The sequence below is a fragment of the Dama dama genome, chromosome 10 (genome assembly GCF_033118175.1).
Source record: "Dama dama isolate Ldn47 chromosome 10, ASM3311817v1, whole genome shotgun sequence".
Classification (NCBI taxonomy): Eukaryota; Metazoa; Chordata; class Mammalia; order Artiodactyla; family Cervidae; genus Dama; species Dama dama.
The window spans coordinates 2,651,804-2,661,399 of NC_083690.1; the positions used below are offsets into that span (position 1 = coordinate 2,651,804).

The following is a 9,596-nucleotide window of genomic DNA, read 5'->3' on the forward strand; positions in this document are numbered from 1 at the left end:
GCCTCCCAGCTCCGCACTCCTGCAGGGCCTGAATCCCTGGGGGTGGGTGTAGCTGTCTGCCTCCTCCCCAGGGCTGCTGACTCCCCAGAGGGATGCAGCCACCACCTTGGGAACCTGCTGAGCAGCCCAGGGCCATCCCTCAGCTCCAGGGCCTGGTCATTTGTCTCTACAAGAGGACAAGATTTCCGGCCTCATGGGTGGTCATGAGACAACTGCAGACAATGAGTGCCCGGCCCCCCGGGTTGTGGAGATAATGAGCCTCGCACAGCATCTCCACTTGGCTCCCCGTCAGTGGCCACACTGGGGGGTGGGGGCTGGGACACAGAGGCCCTGGGCACTGATGGGGGCTCCGCACAGAGCGGCCTCGGCTGATAATGGGATCTGAGAGCTGTGAGCATGCGGCCGGGTTATTATCTCCTAGCCTCTTAATGTAGATTGCCCGAGTCCTGCTGATGAGTTGCTGTTGGGGAGGGAAGCGGCCCCCTTGAGCTCGTCAGCAGCGGGCACAGGGAGAGAGCCTTGGCGGAGGGGGAGAGAGAGGGCCTGGTGCTGCTCGGGGGGCGCCCCAGAGGCAGCGCCCACTTCTGTCCAGAGCCGTGGACACCACCCACCCCCAGCTCAGGTGTGCCCTCTGGCACCCGCCCCGCGCCAGGTGGGGATGGCAGGGAGTGGTCCCACAGTTCCCTGGGCGGTCACTGCCCCAGGCCTGCAGTATACAGCCTGGGGGCCAAGTCCCTCGCGGGGAGCCGGGCCAGCACCATGTTCTGACACCCCCACTAACGAGAGCAGCGTGCCAGCCGGCCTTGGGTGACTGTCCAGGGCATGGCGAAGAACAGAGCTTCAGCCGCCACCGCAGGGCCCAGAGGATGTGACCCATGGTGATGGGAGGTGACGCTCTCCCTGAAGCATCTGGCAGGTGGCCCAGGTGGTCAGCGGAGGGCAACGAGGGGGACCTCGACTGACCCCTGTCCCCAGGTGGGGACTGGGGGTGCCCTAGGCAGGAGACCCCCGGCCTCCCATGGCGGGGACGATGGGGTCCACGGGCAATGCCCACCTGTCCAGGTGCGCACCCTGAGTAGAAAGCTAATGTGCTCTTTATTCAAGGAGGGGTGGGCCCTGCGCCCGGCGGTCACTGGTAGCCGGCCAGCTGCAGCACGGTGGGGTAGTAGGCGCGGTGGGCCATGCACTTGTGGCGGTCGATGAAGAGGCTGTTGGTCTTGACCGCGATGTCCTTCTCCAGGCTCATGCGCGTGTCCTCCAGGTTGCGCAGGGACTGCTCTGCTTCCAGAAGCTTCTCCTTCAGCGCTGCCAGGGACAGGTTCAGCTCCTCCACCTCACTCGCCAGCCTGGGGGCAGAGGCGGGCTGAACGGGGCCACCCCAGACGCCAGGCCTGCCGAGGGCGCCGAGGGGGTGGCCCTGGGTTCAAAGGCTGAGCGCCCGGGTGGGGAATCCTACTCAATACGCTCGGCCATAGAAGGATCCCCAAAAGCCCCAGGGGAGACCCAGAAGCCAGGCTGGGGTGGGGGGGGTGCATCCACCATGACGTCAGAGGTGTGGAGGGCCAGGACAGGTGGTCGGGGTGGCCATGTGTCTCGGGGACCTCTGCCTCCCAGACCCCGAGATTCCAGACCAGGGTGAAGTGGGGAGTGTGGCCAGCCCTGGCACTTGGAGACCCACACGGTGTCCCCCAAAGGGACGTGCAGTGTCCAGTGGTGCTGGGGCAGGAGAAGGGACGTGGGAGCCCCGTGTGGGGGGCAAGGTGGGGGCCAGCGTCTTTCCTCTTTACATTTGCAGGGCTGTGTGTTGGGGGTGTTCAAGGGGGCCCCAGAGGCTGAGGAGGCCTGGGGGCGGGTGGACGGTGCCCGTGTGGTGGAGGGTGACCGGCCCAGCCCAGGGCGGCCCCCGTGGCCACAGCACCTGAACTGGGCAGCGTCTCGGCACAGCTCCACATTGGGCCGGTGGGAGCGCTGGTAGAGGCGGGTCTGGGCCACCTTCAGAGGCGCCTCCTTGTCCTTGATGGCCTGCTTCAGCGCCGCAATGTTGTGCTCCTGGTCCGTGATCTCCCGTAGCGTCTGCACACAGGACAGCCCATGGGTCACCCCGCGCCTCCAGCCCTACCCACACAGGACAGCCCGTGGGTCACCCCGCACCTCCAGCCCTACACACAGGACGGCCCCGTGGGTCACCCCGCACCCCAAGCCCTACCCACACAGGACGGCCCCGAGGGTCACCCCGCACCCCGAGCCCTACCCACACAGGACGGCCCCGAGGGTCACCCCGCACCCCGAGCCCTACCCACACAGGACGGCCCCGAGGGTCACCCCGCACCCCGAGCCCTACCCACACAGGACGGCCCCGAGGGTCACCCCGCACCCCGAGCCCTACCCACACAGGACGGCCCCGAGGGTCACCCCGCACCTCCAGCCCTACCCACACAGGACGGCCCCGAGGGTCACCCCGCACCCCGAGCCCTACCCCCACACAGGACGGCCCCGAGGGTCACCCCGCACCTCCAGCCCTACCCACACAGGACGGCCCCGAGGGTCACCCCGCACCCCGAGCCCTACCCCCACACAGGATGGCCCCGAGGGTCACCCCGCATCCCAAGCCCTACCCACACAGGACGGCCCCGAGGGTCACCCCGCACCCCGAGCCCTACCCACACAGGACGGCCCCGAGGGTCACCCCGCACCTCCAGCCCTACCCACACAGGACGGCCCCGAGGGTCACCCCGCACCCCGAGCCCTACCCCCACACAGGACGGCCCCGAGGGTCACCCCGCACCTCCAGCCCTACCCACACAGGACGGCCCTGAGGGTCACCCCGCACCAGCCCTACCCACACACAGGACAGCCCCGAGGGTCACCCCACACCCCGAGCCCTACCCACACAGGACGGCCCCGAGGGTCACCCCGCACCCCGAGCCCTACCCACACAGGACGGCCCCGAGGGTCACCCTGCACCCCGAGCCCTACCCACACAGGACGGCCCCGAGGGTCACCCCGCACCTCCAGCCCTACCCACACAGGACGGCCCCGAGGGTCACCCCGCACCCCGAGCCCTACCCCCACACAGGACGGCCCCGAGGGTCACCCCGCACCTCCAGCCCTACCCACACAGGACGGCCCCGAGGGTCACCCCACACCCCGAGCCCTACCCCCACACAGGATGGCCCCGAGGGTCACCCCGCATCCCAAGCCCTACCCACACAGGACGGCCCCGAGGGTCACCCCGCACCCCGAGCCCTACCCACACAGGACGGCCCCGAGGGTCACCCCGCACCTCCAGCCCTACCCACACAGGACGGCCCCGAGTGTCACCCCACACCCCAAGCCCTACCCACACAGGACGGCCCCGAGGGTCACCTCGCACCCCGAGCCCTACCCTCTGTCTCTGGGGGCGGTGTGGAGGCAGGGCCGAGGTGGCCGTGCAGGGAGGCCCTGCCATGGGCACCCAGAGAGCCTGGGGTCAGGGCCCTGCTGCGCCAGGGCCAGCATCAGGGACACCCCCTAGATAACCGAGCCCGCCACCTCCTTCCACCTTCCCTGCTCTGGCCTGCAGCCCTCCCCCATATCAGTCACGCCAATGGCAATGCCACCATCCTCAAATGTCACTAGGTTTTCTCATCAGCTTAATGAGGGCCCTGGGGAAGTGGGGTGGCGGATGGGGGCGGCCCTGAGCAGGCGTCCCTCATGATGGACAGGGCCAAGGCGGGTCAGGGGCCAGGCCAGGCTGTGACCAGGGCATAGTGGACAGTGGGAGTCTGATGGTCTGAGCTACCCGTTCTGAGCCTGGTCTTTGTAGTTATGGGCAGAGAGCCAGTCTCAGGGGCTGCCCTGGCGGGGCCAAATCATGGGCTGGGCATGCCTGACTGAGCGATGGGCGTGGCTATACCATAGCCTGGGTGTGGCCTGGTTGCGAGACGGGCGTGGCTGTATCGTGACCTAGGCATGCCCTGGCTGCGGGATGGGCGTGGCCTGGCCGCGGCTGCGCGCAGTCGCGAGGCCCCACCTTGCGCAGGTGGTGCTCCAGCTTGTGGCGCGCGTCCTCCAGCTCCTCACACCGCCGCCCGAAGGCCAGGTTCACGGCGTCGCACTGCAGCCGCAGGTCCTCGGAAGTGTCCTGCAGGATGCAGTCTATGAGGTTCCGCAGGTTGACCGAGGCCAGGCGCTCGCGCTCAGCGCGATACAGGTGTTCCTGGGTGAACTTGGCCCAGGTCTCGGGCGTGGAGGCACTGCGGGTAGGGGGAGTGGGCCGACACCGCGGTCGGTGGGGGCACGTACCAGGGCCTCCCCGCGCCCGCCGCACCCCGAGCCCCCAGCGCCTCGGCACGAACGACCACCCGCAGTCCTAAGGCCACGCCGCGCCCCCGTGCCCCTCCCGCTATGGCGCCCGTAGGACCTCTGCGCGCGCTCCCGGCGCTTCCTGCGCCGCCCGGGGTCCCCGCGTTCGCGCCCCCACTACTGTGGCTGCGACGGGTGGTGGCCGCGCGCCCCCTGCCGGCCGCATGCGGAGCTGCAGCCCGCTCCCCCTTACACACACACACACACACTCTCTCTCACTTTCACACTCACACAGACACACTCTCTCTCTCACACACACAGACACACTCACACACGCACACACAACACACTTACACACACACACACACACTTTCTCTCGCACACACACACAACACACTTTCTCTCACAGTCACACAGACACTCTCTCACACACTCTCACTCACACACTCTCACTCACACACACACACCCTCTTTCTCACACACACGCTCTCTCTCCCTCTCACACACTTTTCTTTCTCTCTCACACACACACACTTTCTCACACACTCTCTCACACACACACAACACACTTTCACTCTCACACACACAGACACACTCTTTCACACACACACACTCTCATACAGTCACACACACTCACACTCACACACACAACACTTTCACTCACACACTCTCACACAGACACACACACACACTCTCACACACACAGCACACTTTCACTCTCTCTCACACAGACACATTCTCACACACACACACACACACAATGCACTTTCATTCAGACTGTCAGACACACTCTTTCTCACACACTTTCTCACATACACACACACTCACACACAAACACCCTCTTTCTCACACACACACACTCTCTCCCTCTCACACACTTTTCTCTCACACACACACTTTCTCTCTCTCACACACTCTCACACAGACACTTTCTCACACACACACTCACACACACTGTCACACAGAAACACTTTCACACACTCTCTCTCACACACACACACACACACACATACAACTCTCTCTCACACACATACTCTCCCTCTCACACACTTTTCTCTCTCTCTCACACACACACACACACACACCCCACCCTCAATGCTGGGTCCTGCTTCCCTCTGTGAAGCCCAGCTGGGACAGTGAACTGTGTGTGCCCGGCACTTGGGTGGGGGTCCCGCCGCTCGCCTGCCCACCCCAGGAGTAGAAGAGCTGCACAGAGGACCCCCGGCGGAGGGATGGGGAGCCCATTGGGCTCCCGCAGCCCCACCTCTCCTCGAACTTGGCCGAGTGCGGGTAGAACTGCACGTCGGTGCTCTGGTTGTTGTAGCGGCAGCAGGCCTCGTCGATGTTGTAGGCTTCCACCTTGTCAGACCAGTCCATCTCGCAGGTTTCCTTGTGCTCCCGGTTCAGCCTGCGGGCGGACAGCGGGCAGGGCCTGCGTCAGGGCGGGTGGGGAGCTGGGTGCACCCCCGACGCTGGGCACAGCCAGCCCCCAGGCGGCAGGGGGCCCTCATCTGCTGACGGTGGGCCCCGGGGTGCTGGTCTGGCTCTGGGTGTCCAGGCCCCTTGGCCACCTCCACCTGCCCAGTGCCCCCTCCCTGCCCTATGCTCCTGGCTGTTGGCCGGGGACGATCCATCACCTCGCGGAGCCTCAGTGCCGGGTCACCCAACTTCCTGCCCACAGGGGCCTGAGGGGTAGGGGGATGGGGTCACCCCAGGATGGCTCTGGAGGCCGCCCAGACCCACCGAGTCTGGCTCACGGCCTGCATGATGGTCCTTTTCAGGAGCTCCTGAATGTTCCGGATGAGCTCGGCCTCCTGGGGGAGAAGACCCCCACCCCTGGTGAGAATCTGAGGACCTGGGGGCTCTTAAACCCCAAGGAGGAGCAGAGTTTGGGGTGACGCCCAGTGGAACTGGCCCTGCTGGTGGCCCTGCTTGTTGACTCCCAGCCTCTTTGGTGGAAGTGGGGGCGAGCCTGACTCTCACCGGATTTATTCTGGGCTTGGAGCACCCTGTCTGGGGCACTGCAGTGGGTTCTTTGGGGGTCTTCTATGGGCTGTGGGGAGCATCAACCAGAGGTGGTTCCCACTTGCTGGGCACACAGCACCCCCGGGCTCCGGCCCATCACTGGAACCTTCCCACAGTCCCTGGAGAGCCTGGCAATAGCCTCTGAGGGCCCTGTCGACCAAGTCCCCACCCAGGACTGCCCTCACATCCAGGACACATGGGAAACCTGTGTTTCCTCCTGCTTCCCTGACGGGTTCATTTCCTGCAGAGGAAAAGCCCTCCCCGGACCTGAATCTTCGCCTCTGCTGGGCTCTAAGCCCTTGCGTCCGGTTCTGACCCGTGGGCCCGCCTTCCTGTCCTGACTCTTTTGTCCATGTGCTGCTGGGCGGAGGGCCTGGCTCAAAACAGAGCCATCATTCCTGGAGCCTTGGGAGGTTCTTGAGTGAATGAGTGAGGGTGGGGCCATTGGGGGGAGGGCAGAGGAAGGGCCTGGGCTTGAGGGAGGTACCCAGGTTTGAGGGGGTCCCCGGGTGCCTGACTGTGTGTGTGTCTCCCCACGTCTCATGAGTGCCTGTGGCTGCAGCCTGCTCAGAGCTGAGGCCCTTCCCCACCAGCATCAGGGGCCTGGCCTGAATGACCCCCGGTCCTAGGGGGCTGCCCCAAGGACAGGTCCTGCCGGGTCTCTTTGTGGGATGCACGTGGCCTCCACCCCACCTTCACCGTCCACACCTGCACCCTGGTCTGAGGCTGGATTTCCAACATGGACTTCAGCAGGGTGGGGGTGTGGTAGGGCTCCACCTCTGGGAACTCAGGGTCAGGCTTCATCTGCATGAACCAGGGTGACCAGAGGGGCAGTTCAGCAGGTGCCGGGACCCAGGGGTGACTGAGGGACCACCCAGTAGGTACCGGCACAACCACAACCTGACCAGAAGGGTCTCCCTTGCCCTGCACGCATCCCAACCCCAGCCAGCTGCCCCTGGGGCTCAGCTCAGGCCCCTCCTGGTTTCCTGGGGACTGTGGAGGGGCAGCCAGGCCTGGGGAACAAGCCCCACCCTGCCTCAGGCAAACGTCCTGACACATGTTCCAGGATGAATGCCACCGTGGCCTGGGCCCTGCCTCACCCCGAGTGGGAGCCGGGGTGGAATGGGCACAGCAGGAACCCTGGGCCCGGGGCTGGGCTGAGTGGACAAGCACCAGGCTCCAGCCCTGCCACCTGTGCAGGGGGGCACCCAGGCCACGGTGCCCCTCACCCAGCAGGGCCTGACTGGCCCACCTTGCAGGGAGCTCAGCCTTGCCCAGCACCCACTGTGGGGACCAGGCCGAGGGAAGGCCAGACCTGGCACCCTCCGGGCCCGGGACACAGGCCCCGCTCCACCCACCTCTCTCCTCCCCCCAGGCAGCCCTAGTTCTGCTCCTGCCCCCAGCCAGGGAGGCCCCAGGACCAATTGCTTCTGGCACCCCGCCCCTCTGTTCCTGGGCGTGTGCTTGAGTGTCCCCACGTGTGCAGAGGGTGCAGGCTCCCGGGGGTGCCCAGGCACCGAGGCTTCTGACAGCCAAGTCGAGGGGGGGGACACGGGGAAGGTTGTGCTGCCTGGACAGAGCTGGGAGGCCGGTCTGCAGCTCCGGGACCCGGGCGGCCGAACCTTCAGCAGCTCGATCTCCACACAGTCGCGCACGAGGTCAGGGTGCTGTCGGCGCTCGCGGCACTGCAGGTTGTCGGTGACGATGGAGAAGGGCCCGGCCGTGGCGTCCAGGGCGTGCTCCAGCCGCTGCTTCTGGGCCAGCAGCAGCTCGGTCTCAGAGACCAGCTCCCCCACCTGGTGCTGCAGCTCCGACTTCCAGCCGTGCATGTCCTGCAGGCGCTCACCCACCTTCCTCGTGGAGTCCTGCTGCGTGCGCTGCGCCAGTGCCTCGGTCTCTGCCGCTAGCTGCTGGCTCTCGTGGCGCTGCCGCTCCGACTGGTCTCGGTCGGCGAAGGCCTGGTGGTAGCGGGCATAGCAGTTCTGGAACCACTCGTCCAGCAGGTACTTGGCCGTGCGGAAGCCGGAGGTGGCCAGGCCTGAGGAGGTGTGGGCGCCCGTGTTTCGGGCCCCATCGTATAGCTTGCAGGGCAGCTGGCATGCTGGCACCGTCTGTGGGGCTGGCTCCTTGGTCAGGAGTATGTCCGTCTGCGCCATGGCGCCGCCCAGGCACAGGCAGGAGTGGGGAGAGAGGGAGGGGGGCCGCTCAGCTCACTCAGCAGGGCAGCTCCAGCCACTGGGTCCCCAAGCAGGACGTGGCTTCTGGTCTCCCAGAGACCAGTACACACCAAGCCCTTCTGTTGCTAGGCAACCGGGATTCTTCCCCCTCCCACCACCCAGTGGCCCTCTTAAAGGGCCAGGCAGGCCCCAGCCCCACCTGTCCTGGCCACACCTGGTACCTGCCAGAGGCGCTGCACGAAGGCCAGGCCCTTGTCTCCTGTGTCAGACTTGTTCCCGGGCAGCGCTCTCCTGGGCACCCAGGTGTCCCTGATGGGGGTTTACTCAGCCCCCAGTGAGAGCCTTGAATCAGATCCTCAGATCTGCCCTGTAGGAAGGAGGCAAGTCCTGTCATGGGGACAGTGTCCCCAAGACCACCCAGGGCCTGGCCTGTGTCTCCTGGTCCCTGGGCTGCTTGTTGTCCTTCAGTTGCTCAGTCATGTCCTACTTTTTGGGACCTCATGGACTGCAGCATGCCAGGCTTCCCTGTCCATCACCATCTCCTAGAGTTTGCTCAAACTCATGTTGCTTCAGTTGGTGATGCCATCCAACCATCTCATCTTCTGTCTCCCTCCTGCCTTCAGTCTTTCCCAGCATCAAGGTCTTTTCCAGTGAGTCAGTTCTTCGAATCTGGTGGCCAAAGTATTGGAGCTTCAACTGCAGCATCAGTTCTTCTAATGAATATTTGGAGTTGATTTCCTTCAGGATTTTCTGGTTTGATCTCATTGCTGTCCAGGTTACTCTCAAGAATCTTCTCCAGCACCACAGTCCTAAAGCATCGATTTTTTGGCACTCAGTCTTCTTTATCATTCAACTCTCACAACTGTACATGACACTGGAAAAATCATAGCTTTGACTATATGGACCTTTGTTGGCAAAGTCACGTCTTTGCTTTTTAATACAGTCTAGGTTTGTCATAGCTTTTCTTCCAAGGAGCAAGCGTCTTTTAATTCCATGGCTGCAGTCACTGTACTCAGTGATCTTGGAGCCCAAGAAAATAAAGTCTGTCACTGTTTCCATTGTTCCCCATCTATTTGCCATGAAGTGATGGGATGGGGTGGCATGATCTTT

The 9,596-nt window shown here is 64.3% G+C and overlaps 1 protein-coding gene across 1 annotated transcript; it reads right to left on the bottom strand.

Annotated features, from left to right (window-relative positions):
• Positions 1–1,129: 1,129 nt before the first annotated feature.
• On the bottom strand, positions 1,130–8,465 carry TEKT4 (tektin 4). Its single transcript, XM_061153914.1, has 6 exons — positions 7,932–8,465; positions 6,028–6,098; positions 5,549–5,692; positions 4,013–4,235; positions 1,919–2,073; positions 1,130–1,346 (listed from the first exon to the last, which is right to left on the bottom strand). The coding sequence occupies exons 1-6, from the start codon at positions 8,463–8,465 to the stop codon at positions 1,130–1,132; spliced, it is 1,344 nt and encodes a 447-aa protein (XP_061009897.1).
• Between the last annotated feature and the right edge of the window lie 1,131 nt (positions 8,466–9,596).